General features: G+C 49.5%; 1 protein-coding gene across 4 annotated transcripts in view; it reads left to right on the top strand.

Moving 5' to 3' along the window:
* COBL (cordon-bleu WH2 repeat protein) overlaps window positions 1-20,455 on the top strand; it is a 286,445-nt gene that overhangs the window by 243,829 nt on the left and 22,161 nt on the right. For all 4 annotated transcript variants that reach the window (XM_078059943.1, XM_078059941.1, XM_078059942.1 and 1 more), the window contains 3 exons: window positions 5,094-5,403; window positions 17,083-17,177; window positions 18,203-20,049. In XM_078059943.1, the coding sequence (XP_077916069.1) occupies window positions 5,094-5,403; window positions 17,083-17,177; window positions 18,203-20,049 (2,252 nt within the window). The remainder of the gene's footprint in view (window positions 1-5,093; window positions 5,404-17,082; window positions 17,178-18,202; window positions 20,050-20,455) is intronic.

The following is a 20,455-nucleotide window of genomic DNA, read 5'->3' as shown; positions in this document are numbered from 1 at the left end:
CTGGTGCTTAATATCAATAAGAATGAAAAATGTGAGCTGCCATTTATGCCAAACCCCGCCTCATGCTCGTGATAAATAATCCAGTCATTTTAAAGGAATTAATTGAAAAAAAGCCTCATCTAGCTCACTATGAGATGCCCTTTCAATGAAATTTTACCTTTTTGTTTAACAAGTGTCAAAATTTCTAAAACATATATGCCATTTGTATTGACTGCTTTCTGTTAATTATCACAGTCATAACCACTCCGTGTCGAGAAAGAATTTTACACTGCCATGTTCTGGTGAGAGAAAATAAAAATTAAATTTTAATTTATATACTGAGCTGAGCTTGGAGTTGGATTGAGATTCTCTCTCCTTCTCCCTCTGCCCCTCCGCCCACCCCACTCATGCTCTCTCTCACTCTCAAAAAAAAAAGAAGCATTTTTGAAAGTATTAATATTTACAATGCAGTAGAAATTACATCTGTTGCAACCCATTGAACTCATGATGGAAATTTTCAGGTGTCAATTAAAAATGTTAGGAGTACATAGTGGTTCAAAATTATTGGGGGTTGTGTGTGACAAAATCAGCCTGCACCACTGGTTCAGGGGCACTTTGCCAGTAGCTCCCTTATTTTTCCCTTTATTCCCAGTACCTAGAACATAGGGAACTAAGTCACAGTAGATGGAGATGAAGGATGAGCATCACTTATTGGCTATGGATGGTGTGCAGAAACCATAGACATCAATATGAGATGGGGAAGAATCCTTTCTGTGAGACATTTTCTCTGGTCCATATCAATGTGGTGGAAATGACCCTTGGGAAGTCTCCCTTGGTAATGACCAGCAAGTGAGCAAAATCATAGGATACATGATCTTTCATTTGCCTTTAATAAAATCACTCAAAAATGAATCTGTTACAAAAGTCCTTGGGAGATCCTTATATTTAGTGTTTAAAATTTTCTTTGGTGACTTTGTAACAGAAAAATTCAATGAAACTAGTATTGAACAGAACACGATAGTGTTCACCTTGAGGAATTGAGAGCCTTAAGTTAGCATTTTCTTCCTTACGTCTGAGCTAGAGAAATTTCCTGAAGCTCTCATTTAGATCGAATGGCATTTGAGCCATAGGATTATAAAATTTAGGTGGAGGACAATGAAATGGTTAGTATTCCTTATTCAGGTTCTATGGCTATTAATTTGGAAGAGAATTTGTATTAGGCTTCTTGCTAACGACAAATTAAGTGTGTTCTTCACATTTGCCAAAATCCTGCCATGGTAACTTTTTAGCTCCAAAAGGTTGTTCACGCCTTAAGAGAAGAGCAAACTTGCCAGCGAATTAATTAACTCAAAAATCATGAGCTACACTTTTAGGGCCAACAGAAGATAGCCAAAGGGATGTCGACATTGTTGTATTCCTTTACAATTCCTAGTCAGTCACCTGTCAGCTGTTCGAAGAATGTTTGCATCTTACATTCTGATTTGGGATTTCAGAGAATGATAGTATTCTGTGTCCAGAATGGATTTTAGAGCTCATCAGAACCCCCTTATTTTACAGAAAGAGGAAAGGCTGTTCCAAGAGAACTTGGACCTCAATGTAGGATTCGGGCTCTTAATCCAGCCTTAATCCAGCTGCCCCTGGATTTCAGGCTGGGGTCCCTGAAGCACTGGCTTCATGGAACCAGGGGCTAAGTGAGGGAGATGAGGGGCGCACAGAAGGATCTCGAGGGCCCCAATCTCATGACAGCCAAAGCAGCCCCAAGCTTTTATGTTTGGGGCTTCTGTTTATCGATAAAGAAAAAACAAGTCTCCTGCACCATCCATCATCTTATTCAGAAATTGTCAAAACATGTTACAGCTCACAGGGTTAATAGCAGGAACCAGCCCAACGGAGGAAAGACATGAAGTCGGGGCAGGGTGAGTGAGGTGGGGGTATCTGATTCCAAGCAGAGATTCTCAGACTGACAGAGCTGACTGCAGACAGACGTGAAAACCGCACTGAGCCAGGTTGGAGCCTCCCAGGAATGTTCCTTCCCATCTCCAAATCGGTGCCATCTTTGACAGCTACCCCAGAAGTGTGGCAGGAAGTCGCTCACATGAGTCTGAGCCCTTGCACGTGCTGCTCTCTCCTTGGCCTATCCCCTGGGCTAGGTGCCCACATCACTGCTGTCGTTCTGTCCTCCCGTCCTCACCCACACGTCCCCACCACCCGCTGCATGGGGCATTGCTCCCGTTCCTTCTCCTCGAGCATTTATGCACCCGTCCTCCCGATGCCTGTATGACCACCCTCTTGAGAGCAGGGCACCCTTACCCGCTCCTGCCCAGCACGAGCTCCCTGGCCCCCCACACGGTGCATGTTGGGGGGCCCCTCACTGAACACCTGTCCAGTCGGTTCAAGGATGCAGTTACCCAGGCCCTGGAAGGCAATCCATGAGAAGTGGAGGGCTTGCCTGGGCAAGAGGGGAGCTCCGGTAACTGCAGTCTTTACTGTATATTGTGAAAACGGTTTCACACGTAAAGGCTCAATATAGACTTCTCACACATTGTCAATTTAGGTTTGCAGTTGGCTTAATTTAGAACAGTGACTTTCAACTTTTTTTTTTCCTCAAAACTTCTGAAGGATATAAAGGAAGCCCAGACGAGCATTCTGGATCTCATAACTGGAGAGAAAGGGGGTGGGGTGGGCCTGGAGCCCCCCATCCACCAGGGATGAATTCTGAGTTTCCAGGGCTTGTGTCAGGAGAACGTCAGAGCCACAGGCGGGACCCGTTGAGAGGTCGGCTTCAGGGAGCAGACCCCGTGGGGTTACTTCACACTCGAGAGGTGACTGCTGGGGTGGGAAGAAGGGGGCCACAGCTGGATGGAGCCCCTATTTGGTACCTGCTGAGTGTTGACCCCTCCCTCTGACCAGCCAGACCCACTCGACCTGTGCAAAGGCACCTAGAGTTGGTTTTGGCATATGGCACCGTCGGTCTCTGTGTGTGTGTCTGTCCCCTCATAAACCATGTGTCCCCAAATTGCCGAGACTCTTGGACCGGAAATCTGTGTCCCAGGTGCGATCACAGGGCCCTTCCCATCTTGGCACACGCACCCCACCCCACCCCAGCGGTGGAGACACACCAGGGCCATTGCACCTCGGACATCACATTGAGCCCTCCCCACAGTCCTACGGTGGCCCATGAGCCCACCTCCCAGACAAAACTGAGACCAAGGGATCCAGACCCCTGCCTGGCCACCATTCAGCTGCTCTGCTGGGATTCGAACGCAGGTCTCTGTGACCTGAAACCTTTATGCTCATTCACCGTGTCCTATACCACATAGAAGAGAAAGTGTGAATTTAATTGACCTACTTGTTCAGCGACAGTGACCAAAGGGAAGGCAGGCAACAAGGGTCTGGCTTGGCCATCTGGGCTGCCGTTGATGGCTGGGCGGTGGAGCCCCACTGAGGGGGTCCCCGGACTGACACGGTGGGGTGGAGTCCCCGGCCGTGTGGGCAGCGCGGCCGGGAGCCGCGCGAGGTGCGACAGCTCATCAGCAAACCCCCCACAGCAAAGGTCTGGCTGGACTGGTCCGAAGGCAGCGTTTCTTCTCCACATCTACCCTCTCATGAAGAGCCTGGCCGCAGAGGCCTGGAAGAACGCCGCAGGAAGGCGGGCATTGTTAAAAGCGTTCGCTGCATTCGGACACATTGCCTTGTGCACTTCTGCTGCTTCTCTAAACAATTCCTCCTTTGTCTCCCGCTCTTTACTTTTGAGCTCGGTTGGGAAATGTCTGTTTTGTTTGGTTTGTTTTAATTTTTGTTCTTTTGTTTCTTTTATTGTTCGGGATCTCAAATAAGCCAACCCCTGAAGGAATGGTCTCCTTGGCGCTCTTTTGGGCTCGTTAATTCTATGTTGCCAGCCTGCTGTCCCGATGAAGCCATGGCTGAGGTTGAGGACAGGGATGCTGGCACTTGACTCTCGGGGCTTGATTATATGAAGTGAGCACCGGGGACGCCGATGGCCGGTATCCATGTCAGGCATCCAGCAGCTATGTGTTGGAGGAATGGTTCTGAAACAAAATACAAAATAAAAAAAAAAAATTTTTTTAAATACTAAATAAATAAGCAAAATACACTGAAACTCCAACACAACATAGTCCTTCCTTCCTGGCTCACCAGGGCTGAGATACTGAAGTTTAAAATCTGTTTCTACATTAAATTAAAAGAAGACAGCCCTGCTGCGCAGCCGGTCCAGAGTTGCGTACTCCTGTCCTTCTCCCGGGCATGGAGCGTTCCGTGACCTCAGAGAAACTGGAAGCTCACTCTGCTTACATGCTTAATGTATCTATCCCTGAAGAGCTTGCTTGGTAGGTGTGCCAAATGGCTACAGTGTTCCCCCATCATTCATATTTAAAGTATGATGGAACTCTGGCTCTGATCCGTGCAAATCTCTGCATCTCATTCTTTCAGCTGCAGTAAAGCTCACTTAAGAGCTCAGGGGGCCAGAGGACCTCCACCAAATACACTTTTGTTCTGGTTCTTTTTCATTTTTCTTGGAGGTGAGCCTCCAAGATCACCTCTTCTTTGGACCAGATCTCCCTGTCTCGCATGTAAAAATGAAGGGGGGAAAAATAAATAAAATAAAAATGAAGGGGGAGCCAGATGCCAACAAAGCGTACCATTAATACTTTAGGTCAGATTTCAGATGTTCGTATCAAACATTTGTCAGAAGTTCCCGAACAGTATTAGCTATTTCTAAGTCTGTTTATATTTGGAAATGATTATTTTTTTTAAAGAACTCATTTTAAAACAACTTCAATGAAACCAAGGCTCAGGCTGGAAAGAATTGCATTCACCACGTCATTCGTATGAATTTTTAAATGTGCTTGCCCATAGTCAGATACAGGATAAAAATCCAAAAGGCTGATTTGTAATGTGATTTTTGAGGGAAAGTTTTGCTCTCGATCACATATATGCCTACAGCTCCCTCCGAGTTAAAATATTTCTGGAGGGAGCCATTGCATTGGAACGGGTCTTGCTTGATTCCTGGCGCCCTGAATCCCAGCTTCCAGGTGAGTCAGGCAGGCTGGTGTAGAAACATGCTGGCTGACCTGTCCTTGCCGTGTCTTGTCCAGTGAGCCTGCCCCTGGGCCCCAGCAGTCCCTGCGGCACGGACAAGGTCCCGCCGGTGCTGTGTGAGGCCGAGGAGACCGTGTCTGTCAGCAGCTGTTTCGCATCAGAAGACACAACTGAAGACTCTGGAGTGGTGAGCTCCCCCTCAGACATCATCTCCCTGGATTCCCAACACGACAGCATGAAATCCAAAGATAAGTGGGCCACAGACCAGGAAGACGGCAGTGACCAGGACCTGGCTGGAACCCCAGAACTGGGTCCCCACAAGAGCCCCACCTGGGAGAGGAACGGCTCTGGGAACTGGCATCCAAGGTGAGTCGGGACAGCTGGAGAGGGAGGCTCCATCCTAGCCTTGGGAGGAAGGTCTTCTGTTCACGGTGACCCAACCAGCAGGTGCCCTCCAAAGTTGCCACTTCCGGATGTGGGGGTTCACTATCCACAACCATGTCTTCAGGCTCTTTGTAGACATGTAGGTGTTTATAAGTAATACCTAAAGATTGGCTTGTTTGTTTTTTCTTTTATGTAAACGGTACCATACGCTCAGTGTCCTTTCTCACTCAACATCGTGTTTTTAAGATCGATCCATGATGATACGTGTCTTGTGAGTTCATTTATTTTTCTGCTTTTTAATTAATGGGCACTTAGGTCATTCTGGTTTTCCACACCACTGGAAACAATGAGGAAGTTGGACTTTCTAGAGGAGAAATTATTAGACATTCAGAGAAATTCATCCTCAACTATGGACTCTTGGCAAATTGCTCTCCAAAATGCTCGTCTGGTCTGCAGGCCCTCCAGTGGTCTCTAACGGCCCGCCATCCGCACTTGCACTAGCACCTGCCATCAGAACACCTCTACTTTTCCACGCGTGCAGGTGTCCAATTGCACTTCACGTGCTTTTTAATTTAGTCTTCTGATTAGTAAGAATGAGCATCTTGGCCTATGTGTATTAACACTTCGATTTTCTTCTCGCATGACTTGCCTTTCTAGAGACTGCCCTTTTAAAAATTTTTTTTTTAATTTTTTATTTTGAGAGAGAGAAAAGAGAGAGAGCGTGCAAGAGTGGGGAGAGGGACAGAGGGAGAGGCAGAGAGACAATCTTAAGCAGGCCCCACACCCAGCATGGAGTCTGACTCAGGGCTTGATCCTACGACCCTGAGATCATGACCTGCGCCAAAATCAAGAATCGGACGCTTAACAGAATGAGCCACCCAGGCACCCCCACAGACCTTAAAAAACAAACAAACAAGAACAACAACAAAAAACTGGATCTTACTTTTTTTAAAAAAATTCATTAATTTCGGGACGCCTGGGTGGCTCAGTCAGTTAAGCGTCTGCCTTCGGCTCAGGTCATGATCCCAGGGTCCTGGGGTCGAGTCCCACATCGGGCTCCTTGCTCAGCCGGGAGCCTGCTTCTCCCTCTGCCTGCTGCCCCCGCTGTTCATGCTCTCTCTCCTCTCTCTGACAAATAAATAAATCTTTAAAAAAAAAAAAAATTCATTAATTTCTTCTTAATCTGTAAATCAGTTCTTTACTACACACAGTCTTTAAGACTATGCCTTGAATGTAGCTTTGTTTTCTCTTGTTGCATAAAAATTGCTTTTTAATTTTAATATTCTTAAACGTGTCCCTTTTCTCCTGAATGTGTATGGTCTTTGCATATTTAAGAGACCCTCCTCCTACCCTGAAGGACTAAAGATTATCTGAATTTCTTATACAAGTTTAGTGTTGCTTTCTCACATCTGGGCTTCTCAACTACCTGGGTTTATTTTCGGGCGTGATGTGAAGAAGGAAATCTATTTTTTCCCACTGACTCCTAGCTCCACTTTGGATTACGTACGTGCCCCGGCGCTCTGTTCCATAGCACTGGTTTATCTGTCCGACACGTCCCAGCACACTGCCGTTGTCCCTTTCTTTGTTCTTCTAAGAAGAAGGTTAATTCTCTGCGGCCCATCAATTTTTTTCTTCACCCTTTAAATAATTTTAAGAACTAGTCACGCACACAGTGTTAATGAAATAGTAACAAAAAGTAGAATGATCCCAACAAATTCGCGAGTCTATCACCAAAACAAATGAATGCCTTTGTGTTTTTCGTGTTTTGTTCCTACTTTGTCCATATGAACACACAAATCTTTACCTGGTTAAGTAATTGTAGTGTCAGTAATAATTTATTTTGATTTATTTTTACCTAAGGATTTATCATGAGCATTTACCCATTTGTTAATTACACTCTAATAATTTTAACGTATAGCTCATCAATCTTACAGGCCATTTCAAGACCAAGTTTGTATTTTCATTTGACAGGAAATTAAAAAGTAGCAGTTGCTCCCCCCCACCGCACACACACACACAAGGTGTGTTAGCCTGTGCTGTTTGCATCTATGAGAGCCGAGAAAAATTATGGTATTTCCTTCTTCATCCATTAAACATTAAAAAAAAAAATCACTTTCTACAGTAATCCCCAGGTCTGTTCTGTGAGTTTGCGTGGAGATTCCACACCCCGAGCTCTACATCTGAAGCTAATCAGACATTTTTAATTCTGGCCCCTCAGGATGCTCATGTTAGTCATCGTTTGCTTTGCTGGCATTGACCCCTGATGTAAAATCTTGCTGACTTCTATCCAAATATGAGAGTTAATGTTGCCTGTGGCCACAGCCAGGATAATCATGGAGTCTTTGGAATTTGCTGCTTTATCCCAGCAGGGAGTAGGGCATGTTTTTCTGCCCTAATCTCTGGGGTGCCATGGAATTTGAGAGTAGCAAGGCGGGGAGTGAGGGGGCTCTGACTGACCCACAGTGGGTCCCCCAGCACTAAGTAGTAGTAGCCTAGTCTTTGAGAGTCCTCATGACTTTGCAGAGCCTTGTGCATTTGCTTATGCATGCACAGATGATGCCCCCTACCTCTCAGAGGTATGGTAAGCCTATAAAAGCCCAGTGTGCGTGGCTCAGTACACATTGCCTGTGTATCAAATAGGATACATTGTCAAAGTTACTACTGTTAGTTTAGGAAATGGGGCACCCAGAATTCTCTGGGCTTCCAACAGCCCAGCAGTCTAACGAGGATGAAGATAGCCTCTGAGCCCCCCAGCCCTGTCTGTGCTGTCCCACTATCTGTCACAGAGTTGGGATCCCCCTCTGCCTAGGACTTTTCATGGAATGACTGTAGTTAGTGCAATATTGTGATTCATAAGAAATATCTGTTTGGTCATCCAAATGACCAAAACATATGTCTCATAAATATTGGTCTTCATCCACAGTTTCTGGCTCACAGCTCCCAAAAACCTTGGAATTTCCTGAGTGTTGAGAGTGATAAAGGTCTTTTGTTATGTTAATGAGATGCCTTTTGGAAAGCACCCTTGGGTGGGGGCTGGTTGCCAAGGGAGCCAACCAAGTGACTAAAAGGGAGAACTTTCAGCTCCACTCCCTGACCATCCTGGGAGGGAAGAAGGGCTGGAGGTAAAAAGCCAATGGCCAGGGACTTCCTCAATCATGATGATGCTATGAAGCCTCCATAAAACCCCCAAAGGACTGCATTGGAGAGCTTCTGGGTTGGTGAGCACGAGCAGGTTGGGGAGAGTGTCTTCTGGCTGGAGAAGCGTGGAGACCCTGCCCGCACCTCTCCTTATGCACCTCTTTTTCTGGCTATTGATTCATATCCCTTCTGATGTCCTTTAAGAACCTGGTCAACCCAAGCCTTTCTCTGAGTTCTGTGAGTCATCCTGGCAAATTAATTGAACCTAAGGAGGAAGGTGTTGGATCCTCTGTTCTGTAGTGGTCGGTGGTCAGAAACAGGAGGCTGGGGTCTCAAGGGTGGGGGTGGGGAGCAGCCAGGTGGGACTGAGCCCTCCGACCTATGGGTCGGATGGTGTCTCTGGGTCCGTAGGGTCAGAAATGAGTTGAATTCTTGGACATCCTGCTGGAGTCAGAGAAATGCTTGCCATTGTACATAGGTCAACGCCCCCGACATCTGTATTGAGTCTGGGAACACCTGAGACGTTTCTTTTGCTGGAGTGCTCTCCACTGACAAGTTAGACTGACTCAGAGACTGTGGTGTGGTGTATCACATGTTTATTTCCAATGCGATTTTCCATCAAGCTCAGGGTGACGGAGAAGCAGGTAGAAAGCTGGGGTTGCCAACTCAAAGGCTCACAGGGACCAAGCAGATAATGAAGGTGAGCGGCCACAGAGGGCAGCCCCAAAAGCTCAGCCTTCTCTCGAGAAAGCAGCCTTGCACCCTCCTTCCAGACTTACCCGGAGGGATCACAGACCCAGCATGGCCGGCTTTTAAGAGAAGCCAGAAATCCAAATTTTTATGTGAGGTCTCCCAAGTTTTAAATGTTGGCAATCAAGTCAGACATTCAGAGCCAAACCAAACACATCTGCATGCTGGGCGGGACCCGCTCCCAGATGTGCACTCCACTGAGTATTAAGGGGCGCCCTGGCCCTTCCTCCTCTGCCTGCTTCTTTTCCAGCTTTGGAATATCGTAGTTGCTCAGGTTTCTCCTGTGAGAGAGCTCTTGAAAAATATCTTCACAGATATGTGTGGGGACTCCTTCTAGCTTCCTCTTCGTGAAATATGAAAGTCTCTTACAAATTCTGCAGGAAAGCAGCCTGTTTCAATAGCCCCCCTCTGTTCTGCCTCCAAATGTTCCTTGGGATAAGGCTCTGTTAAGCAGTTTCTGAAATGCTGTTCTGTGCATTCCATCATCCCACACTGTCATGCCGAAAGCCCTTGCAAGTACTCACTTGTGTTGCATGGGTATGGAGAGAACACATCTCGCTGGATGAACGCCAGAGGTCCAGTCTGCAGAACTCGGGTGTGCCAGGCCAATTTCAGGGGTCCAGACCAGCCTGTGGTCAAGTTCAGTCGGATGAGAACCCAGGCTGAGGGGTTGGCAGCCCCGGATCAAGCTGAAATTGTGTGAGAGCAGAACCCACCGTTGTTCACAGAGCTGTGGCCTTGAGCTCGGCCTCCTGGACAGAAGACCCATTTCAGGGAGCATCCTGCATTCAACAGGGATTGAGAGAAACAGTAAGGTAGAGCAGGTGTCCTGACATTCTGCACCCCCGGGGTGGAGGGAGGGGGGCAGGCAGGGCAAACACAGGCCTGGCACCAGCACTCACTCAGCACTTCGCATGTGCCCCTGAAGCGGGTACCTCACCCCTCCTCCAAGGAGATGGCACCCCTGTTCTCAGTGCCGACTGCTGGTCCCCGGATCCACCCTCCTGGCTCTGCCCTGCGTGATTCTGATACCTAGTTTCTGCAGGTAATAAAGGATGTTCTTCTTGTGTGGCCAATAGCAATGATCGGGGCATGACCGTGGCCGTGAGACCAGTCCATCCTCTGAAGGCCAAGCCCTGGAGGCTAGGGCAAAGCAGAAGGCACCCTCCCTCTGGCTGGGGGTGCATTCTGAGAGGTGGCAAACCCGTCCCCACACTCTCAGCCGACCCCCACATCATCAGCTTGTAGCATCTGCACTCTGGGGCCAGTCCCCAGGAAGATAGGGAGCGTTTGTGGTTTTCTGCTTTGCCGGAGGACCCTGTCCTTTTGCCAGCCTTCTGTTACTCAGGTATTCACGGAGTACTGGTGGGAACAGCGCAAGACCCTCCGTGACCTGAGTGAGAAGACCCAAGTTTGTAAGCCCTACCGAGTTAGGTCCCCGTTTGCTTGGCTATTTCTCCTTTCTCTGCACCCTGTAGACATCAAAGCCATCTGAACAGCTTTGGCTAGGGTTGCCTCAGGGCCCACGCTGACAAATTGGAGGCCAAGTGCGATTTCCTCCAGGACTCCTGGCGGGTTGGCCTCAGCTGAGGGCGTCCTTCTGAAACTATTCAGCCCAGTGGCAAAGTTCACGGCTCTGTCCCCGGCAGTTGATTTAGAGGCTCCGCTCGGGCTGCTATAGCCACCACCTCTTCAGTGACCCCATTGGCTGGGCTCCCCCGAATGCCCTGTGAGCCAGGGTTTTGAATTAAAGAATAAATACCAGTTTTCCAAAAAGAGCAAGTGTGAGTGCTTGGTAATAATTGGAATACCGTTTGTGCTCTGTGATCTGCAAATGATATGTTTTCCATCAAGTCGTTTGCTTGGATCCAATTATCATCTGTTGCAAAATAAGTCTGTGCGCTCAACGCAAACTTGGGACAACACATTCCCAGCGTTTTCCTCTAAACTTAGTGCAGCCAGTGAACAAGCTCAGGGAAGAATTCAGCCCAAGAGCACAGGAACAGCACAGATGCACAGGTGATGGGCACCCCTTATTTTGGGGACACCTGAGAGTGGCCCCGTGCGTAGCTCCGCCCAGGGCAGGAGTCATTCCACTGGGACCTACATTTGTTTAAGCATCTCCTCCCAGATGCATTTCCCGTTTGTGTATGGCCTGGGCCAACATTCCTAAAACTTAAAGAACAAGTCTACGAGAGGAGTAAAAAGTCTAGAATCAGACTGCCTGAGGTCATATCTGCTCATCGGCGGCGACTACACTCTTGGGCCAGTGACCTGACCGCGTATCGAATTCCTTAGCACGTGGAGAGATGGAGGACCTCTCTCTACCCTTTAGAATAGTGCCTGACATGTTGGCAGCCTTCAAAAACTGATGGCTGGAGTTCTTAGTTGCTGTTGAAGTTACTATTCACAACTGCCTGAGAAAGAATAGAAATGTGATTTGTTGATTTGTATGCTTTGTATCTATCTCTGATCGCCCGCCTCTTTAAACTTCATAGCGCCTTCAGAAAGAAACTAAATGTGTCTATGTACATTTGTGTGCGATAAGGGGAGAAAACAGAGAGGACTTTGCCTCCTACCCACCCGCAGGGGCATCACAGTGGAACGTGTGTTATTTCTAAGCCTATGAATCCCGAAGGCAGTCTTGCTGTAATCAGACAATGTATCTATCAGAGTATCAACATCGTGGGACTCTAAATTCCAGGGTGCCTTTGGGAAACATCCGGGCAGAATAGATGAGAGGTTGGATAAGTGGGTTTCAGGCTGTGTTGGTTAATGGTAGGACCCCACTGAAAGCAGGGTTAGAGCCACAAAGGACAGAAGGTGCAGCTTCAGGAGAAGGGAGCCCCCCAGTCTGGCCTGCCATCCCCCCTCACCCCCCATCCTCTGCCGTCCCCAAGTCCGTCTCAGCCCCACTTGACAGCAGGTGGTAAGCATGAGGACATTAGCAGTGAGACCTGTGGGGCCCTGTAGGGCATGAGTTTCTGGTCACATCGAGGAACTGAGGGTTTGCGGGGCAGCAGAGGGGCTGGAAGAGACGGGGTCCTGCCTTTCCACTGGCTGGTGCCGGACTGGGGGGGGTCCCAGGACTCTACAACCTCAGGAACTCTGTGACCAGCAGCACTTAGAAGCATCTCCCACCTTCTAGAACCCTAGAACTTTGTGACGGGAGAGCACTCAGAAACACTTAACACATCCTAGAACCCAGATACTTTGTAACTATGTTTGCAAAGGAGCATTTAAAAACCACTCCAAAAATACGTACATACATACATACACACATAGCATGCCAGATCTTGCAGAACTGTGTTGCTCCATACAGAAGCTCTGGCCATGTTTGGCTGCTGAGCCCTTGCCAGGCGACTGACCCAAATGCAGATGTGCTGTGAGTGTAGAAGACACAGACTTTGGGGTGAAGAAAAGAGCTCTTCATATTAATTACATGATGATACATAATGATGATAATAATGTGGCTTAAGTATTGGGTTAAATCAAGTATACTAATTAAGGTGTAATAAAAGTGAAGTTAAATAAAGTACTTAATTAAAATTAATCTCACCTATTTTTCTTTTTTTTCTTTTTTTTTTTTAACAACGAGATTTTAAATTACACATGTGGCTCCTATTCTATTTTTAGGGGACACGGTGATTCTAGAACTCTGAAGCTCTGTAAATACAGGGGCGCTGTTAAATGGGCTGGGAAGTGGAGCACATACGACTGTCATCAACTAGATTTTCCCAAGCTTCTTGCCTTTCGTTTATCGAGTAATTGTTTTGAAAATGCATGAGTCAGTTTGGTTGTCATCAGCAAATTGAATCACTACCTGAAAGGGACATTTTTTTTCCCCTCACACTTTATTTTTTAATTCTGCTATTGGATAAATTACTTAAAGAAAACTCTTTTAGCTACATCAAAAAGAGAAATGACCGGGGCACCTGGGTGGCTCAGTCGGTTAAGCGTCTGCCTTCGGCTCAGGTCATGATCCCAGGGTCCTGGGATGGCCCCCTGCTCAGCGGGGAGTCTGCTTCTCTCTCTCCCTCTGCCCCTCCCCCTGCTCCTGCTTTCTCTCTCTCTCTCTCAAATAAATAAATTCTTAGAAAAGAGAGAGAGAGGAAAATGACCTCACAGGCCTGAATGGATCAGAATCAGCCCATGCTCTTTTATTCTTTCTCATATAAAATGACAACAAAAAACCAAAACTTATTTATCCGAGGGCTGATTTGACACGACTGCTCCCAAGTGTCCTTTCACCAGAAGCTGGCGAGGCCGTGCCATGGGCCAGATGGGGGGCTCGGCCACCCTGATGCCCTCGCCCCCTGCCCTTCATCCCTCACGCCGGACACAGCAGTTGGCTGCAAGCTGTGTTCTCTGCGGCCACACTCAGTGTGAGAAAATGCTGCTGGCCGTGTTTATTCAGCATGTACAACCCGCTATCAGAATGTCTGCACTGTGTTTGTTTGCTCTTCGTTTTTCTTGGTCTTAGGCCAAAACAGACTGTCAACACGGAACCTATCTGAAGACTGGGGTGTACGTTGGGGGTGCGGAAGGTGCCCGGGAGAGGAACATCTGTGCGCGTTTACTTTCAGCTACAAAGAAGCGGACGCTTCTTGCCAGCTATTGACTCCAGGGACACATCTCGGGCTCTCCTGCTAAGCCCACAGAATGCTGACCTCCAAGCTCAGGGACGAAGTGCTTCGGACTGGTTTTTGCAGGGACAGAGGAATAGTCACAATCCATGGCTAACCCTTTGGGGGCAAGTAGATAGCGGTGGATGAGGAAGGAAAAGCAGATATCGCTAAATCTCTCCCTCGTGAAATTTTACATTGCCCAGCAAAATAGATACGTTGACATTGGCTTTGACTTTTGCCAAAAAATCCATTGGCGAGAAGCCCAGGGCCCAGAGCGCAGGGACCCCTCTGCATTGTATCACAAGAGGAGGCAGCTGCAGGAGCCCAAGTGGGTCAGCAGCCTTGGGAACGACAGCCCAGCCAAGGACCCTGGACAGACCCTCCCTCCCAGGCTGGAGGCTCCCATCATGTGTCCACTCTGTCCCCTTGGGTAGGCAGGGCCCCAACAAACCAGGCCCACATCGGAGGATGTGATCAGAGGGCCATGTGAGGTGCAAGGCGGGTAGAGGTGGAGCGGGACTGAGTGACCGCATCAGGGGATTCTGTGCAGTGTCGCTGAGGCAGGCAGAGGAAAGGGGGCGCAAGAGAGCAGAAGCCGGACGGATCGGACTCAGTGTAGGGTCCCCAGACTTCCGCAAGAAGGCTTGGACTGGGAAAAGGTGGGGAACAGCTGAGGAGCCCCAAGCCCTTGGGGTTTGGCTACCGATGGCTTTTTAGGGGGCAGCTCAGGCTGGGGCCTGGCCCTGAGGAAGATGGTGAAGTCCTTGTCTCTGCCACCCTCTATGGTTGTCAGGCTGACAGCTACTCACTGGGTTTGGTAAGCACTGATAACAAAATAAAATTGTAAACATGATGTACTATGCAAATCGTGCATCGTATCACAAAAATGTGAACTACTTTGCAAAAAAAGAATTCTCATTCATGGTCAGAAGGGCCCAAAGGATTATTTTAAATTTGGCCATTTAAAATATTGCCTATCGGGGGGCCTGGGTGGCTCAGTCCATTAAGTGACCAACTCTTGATTTCGGCTCAGGTCATGATCTCAGCGTCGTGGAATCGAGCCCCACGTCGGGCTCTGCACTCAGTGTGGAGTCAGCTTGGGATTCTCTCTCTCTCCCTCTGCCCCTCCCCCTGCTGTCTCTCTCTCTAATAAATAAAATCTTTAAAAATATATAAAAGATTGCCTATCCTTCAAGCTGTTTTGTACCAAAATGAGCATACTTCTAGACAAAAAGGATAAAATACTCACTGTAGTTCATTCATTTCAACAAATCCCAGTGGTTGGTGGTGGTTGTCTAAATTTCTACCGCCCTTGTCCATGGGTGTGTGCTGTTTCTAGATCATCATGTTCCTCCTGTACTTATGTCTTGATTTCTTCACATAACATGCTGCCGTAAGTATTGATCTTCTTCTCCACATAGACTCCAAAATCGACTGATTTTAGCGCCCTTTGAAATCAACATGCAGTGTTGCTGGATATTTTTTAATTCCTCTCGTAAATTCGACACACATTGATTGTTGTGTTTCTGTTTCGCTTGCTATAGGATCATTTCCTTAAGACAAATTACCAAAGGAGACTCGTGAACCAAGGTTCTTACAAAGTTAAAGCAATGTTTTTGTTTCTCAGTATGCATTTCCATTCCTCTCGGGTAGCAACAAGTGTGAGGGTCTCAGCTTCACCGCATTTCATCAGGTTGCAATGACTTGTTTCTAGTTTAACATTTATAAAACAATAGCATTAGTGGGATTTTTACTTTAAACTGCTTTTTAACTCTCATTAATATCACTCTGTTCTCATAGAGCGATGTGGTTTAGCATGCTTTGAAGTAAAAGCAAGTACTTTGAAGCAGAAGTGCATGCAGAATTTTGTTTAGCTGGGCTTTAAGCATCCCAAATGAAGAGCAAGCATTATAAAAGTACCATTTTCAGTTTCGAATACGATTTTATATAGCACTATGCATCTTTTTTCTCTGCCACATATTTTGTTAACTATGTAAATTAAATGTACTTAAGCCATCACGGTCCATGAAAGAGAAAAGCACAACTTTAAGAAAATGCATCCAAGCAACAGCAGTAGGAAAGGGAGCCTTTGCTCTGTTTGGTCCTCATTAATTGGCCCACAGGCACACACAACCAGCCCCTTTTGTCTGGCTTGTCAGAGGACATTAGCTGAGACTAATCTGGAAGCCGCTTCCTGGCTCCCAAAAGGACACAGCCACCAAGTAAGAAAGACTCATTTATCAGAACACAAACTCTGCTATGTAAGTGAGGATTGTGGAAAGCATATTTCATGCATCATTATCTGGGCCTGAGTAGCAAGGATGGAAATTGGTCCTCAATTTTAACAATCAGTGGAAAAGACCTTCAGCTTTCACTGAAGCTAGACAATTGCCCTCGACATGTCTCTGTTCTCTATGCAGCGAGAACAGAGACAAGAGCCCTTGCAAAGGCTGCATTGAAATCGTTTTGGCATTAGACGTCCTGTGGATGCTATTGTCCGAGTGACGCAAATAAGGCGAGTTCCGGCTCCCCTCAGCAGGCGGGTTGACATCTTCCTAGATGTCCAGGTGGCGGGGGCCACAGTGTGCCACTGGACACCAGACGTGGCCGGCTCTCCCCCAGGGTTTGGAGCCCACGTGACCTTGGGCGGCTCCATTAGTCTCTCGGCACCTGGTTTCCTATCTGGAACAACGAGAATACTACCTGCCTTGAAATTGCTTGTAAGGGTTGTAACAAGATAATTTGTGCAGAAGCCCTGTGTCTGGAGACTGGCTGTGCAGGCCGCACCTGGAGCAGAAGGACGGGGGCAGCCCTCCCTGGGAGGGGCTTCGTCCAGTCTTGGGGGGACGGTTATCACGGTCCCTGCGGTTGTAATTGTGGCTGCCGGTCACACGTGCATGCGCATGCACACACACGCACACACACAGCGCACACGCACACACACGCGCACGCACGCACGCGCACACGCACTCATGCACGCACACCCGGACTATGTCCCGGCAACCCCGAGGGCAGCAGGACCCCGTGAGGACAGAACTGCGTGAACTTGGCTGTGTGTCGTGCCTTCCTCGGGTACTTCCAGAAGAGAGTAGAGAAATAAAGAATAAGAAATGAATGCCCTTCCTGTCTCTCTGGTCTTCCCTAGACCTGAAGCCGCTATAACCTCCAGTGGTGATGAAGACCTGTTTCTCACCGGGCAGTTCCAGAAAACCCTTGAGGAACTGGATGAGGAGCTGGAAGGTGAGCGCGACCCTCCATCCTGCCACAGCATTAATGTTGTGTGGCCGTAGACTCCGGTGGTGGTTTTTTTCTGGCCACGCTTGGCATGGCTCCATGAAGGAGAGTTCGGTGGGAGAAACCCAGTTCCGCCTGAAGAAAGCCTGGGTGTGAGGGGCGGGCCGGGGAGCACAGCCTGGGAAACGCTGGGTGACAGAGGCGAACAGCTTCCCTAAGACTTGCACCCCTTTGCTCGCTGACGTTTGGCGTACCTCAAAGGGAAATCCAGTACGCACCGCCTCAGCCGGGAACCCGTTTATGGTGGAGCGCTTGCTGCTGTGCGGGTAGGTTTGGGGCGGTGATACTCTAAGGCCAAAGCAGATGCAGATGATCTCGGTAGACAGCCAAGGAATCTTTCAAACAAAGGCCCACGCTGACAGTAATCTAGAAGGTAGGCGTTGGCCATGCCTTCAAACAGAAACCAGAAGGAAACGGACTGCAGAGCCGATCCACAGTCTGCTCGCTTGTCGGCCTTCTGTCCTCAGAAGATGTGCTGGACAGAGTTGAAAAGGCTGAATCGGTCGTCCTGTGTCCCTCTGGCTGTGACCGCGTGAGCGGCTGCGTCCCTTAGGGCTAATTCTGAGGTGCCCAGTTAGTCATCTGCCTCTTAAGAAGTTAAGGCGTGAGCACATCACCCCGTGTGGTTTGTGGTGCTTCCGAAGAACACGAGTAAGCTGAAGGTCAAAACCCAAAACTCACCGTGTTCCGCGCTGAGACAGCGTTTCCAGGGGGCAAAATGTGGTACCTGAATGCCTTACCTTGAGACATCGCGGCTGTGCAGAGCTTCTCCATCGAGCCATCAGAGTTGAGACTTGGGCCCCAGGCATGTGCAGGTGACAAATTGGAATGGCACTTTAAAATGTATGTAAATAACTTACCCAAAAATAACCTCAGGAAAATCAAAGCCAGGGCGTGATTACACTAAGTAATTGGCTTGGGAATCATGCCAGCGATGCCAATCTGTGACTTGTGTTCGTCCTTCTTTGCAGAACTGGAAGAGAGCCCTGAAGCCTGCAGCAGCCTGCCGACCGGCTCTGTGAATGGCGTGTCCCCTCACTGCACGCCAGAAGCCACCATCCCCGAGTGTGATGAGGACACAATCCCAGTCACCTTCATCGGGGAGGTTTCAGATGACCCTGTGGATTCGGGGTTGTCTTCCAATCGAAACAACAATGCTGGTCTAGGGGGCATCATGGACAGGGAAGCCCCCCCAACGCCGCGTCAGGAGGAGAACAGCCAGCAGCGTGGAAGGAGGGCAGAAGTGTCCAACGCACCCGCTCCTCCCCACGACATCGGGGAAGAACGCAAACCCGCCTCGTCCAACCCCTGTGAGGCTGTGAATCTGAATAAGATGGAGCCCAAGGTGACTTCTGCAGCGTTTCACCCGCACGGCCCAGATGCAGAGCTGAGTGGCGAGGAGCCTGGCTCTGCTCTCGGTGGGAAGACGCAGGCCAGCAAGACGGCGAGGTCACAGCCAGTGAGGGACAAGGAAGGTGAGGGTAAGAGTAGTGGCTCAGCACCACCATCCTGGTATCAACGGGGCCAAAACCCAGGGGGAAGTTATGGACTTAAATATGGCCTCACGACGTATAAAATTGTCCCTCCGAAATCAGAGATGAGGTGTTACGACAGAGGAGTCTCGCTCTCAACGGGTGCCATTAAGATTGACGAGCTAGGGAATCTGGTGAGTCCCCACGCCGAGGGGGGCAAGACCATAGCCCTGTCGCCGTCCGCCCTCGACTTGGAAACCCAGCCCATTGGAAAAGTCAAAGAATTCTGGAGGTCCAACTCTCTAGAGAAACACTCTGGCCAGCCCACAGAGGGCTTCACCAAGAGGACCCCCACTCCCTCCACACCAGGGAAGCCACAGCCTCAAGAAAACAGACTCCGAACAGAGCCCACCTTCCCAGACCCCAAAGTGACGTCACCCCCACAGCAGTCTGCCCGCCAAGAAGAGGGGGGACATCTGGAGGAGGGCAGAAGCCGGCCACCCACGGCTGCCCCTTGTCACATCAAAGTGCCAGCAGGGAACGCCACGGAAGTCCCATTTCTCAAGCCTCAGAGGAGAACATCCAGTCAGTACGTGGCCTCTGCCATTGCCAAGCGGATAGGGCCCCAGAAAGCCCACACCAGCCTGGTGAGGAAGCATGGCCATGCCGAGGAGACCCAGGAAGGCGGAGCGCCAGAGCTGGCTGGACAGCCTCCCGCTAGGACAGACGGCACAGCCCCCAGCCCGTACTCAGACACACGCTCTCATACCTATGGGGGAGCCTCGGCACTAGGAGCCCAGCCCAGAACGCAGGTCAGCAGCCCTCCTGGAAAGCTGTCTGCTCCAGACTGTCCTGCTGGCGTCCACAGAAGTCCCTATGTCCCGCCCGTCACAGCTTCCCAGAGGGATCACATTTCTGTGACGCAGAGCTGGAGCCTCAGTGGAAGGCAAAGCACCAGCGACCCCAGGACCAGCTCAGCATCTGCCCCCACATGCACGCTGGACGGTACAAACCCCCCGCCTGCCCGCTCGGGAGACGATCAGACTCCTGGCAGGACCCTGGTGAACGGCTCCAGGTGGGGCCCCATCCACGCGGAGCCTCCTCAGTCTCCGAGAGGGTCCGGCACGAATAACCATGCCGGACAGGAGCCCCTACAACAGGAGGAAAAGCCCAGTTTGTTGTGCGCAGAGGTACACGAGACCGACGGTACGCCGTCCCCCAGCATCTTTGGGCCAAAGAAGAAATTCCGACCCGTGGTCCAGAGGCCAGCACCAAAAGACACGTCGCTGCACAGTGCTCTCATGGAAGCCATCCACTCGGCGGGAGGGAAGGACGGGCTTCGCAAGGTGAACGGCCAGGCACCTGTCTTTAGGGCACAGGCTCCCCTTCCACACCCACGCGGGTCCTCGGGGGCCTGGGGGAGGGGCGGGGCCGGCGGAACAATGAGCGGGATGCTCGGGGTTAATTTCCACCAGGAGTTTCTTCGTCTCACTGCCTTAGAGGATTTAGAACCACGAAAGAGACAAAAACTGGTTTGGGGTTGTCCCCACTGCCTTTAAGCCCCTGACTCTCCTGGGGAAAGATGTCGACAATAAAGTGTCCACATCTGGGCCCAAGGGAGCGGAGAGGTAGGTGTGGATCATCCCTGACCGGTTCGTGAACGAAGGCGTGAGTCAGGGAAGACTCAGGCCAGGACCGCTCCTGCCTGACGTTCCTGCATCTCCGGCAGCTCACACTGTCATTGTTGAGTAG

The sequence above is a fragment of the Halichoerus grypus genome, chromosome 12 (genome assembly GCF_964656455.1).
Source record: "Halichoerus grypus chromosome 12, mHalGry1.hap1.1, whole genome shotgun sequence".
NCBI lineage: Eukaryota > Metazoa > Chordata > Mammalia > Carnivora > Phocidae > Halichoerus > Halichoerus grypus.
This window is presented reverse-complemented; position numbering and strand designations above follow the sequence as displayed.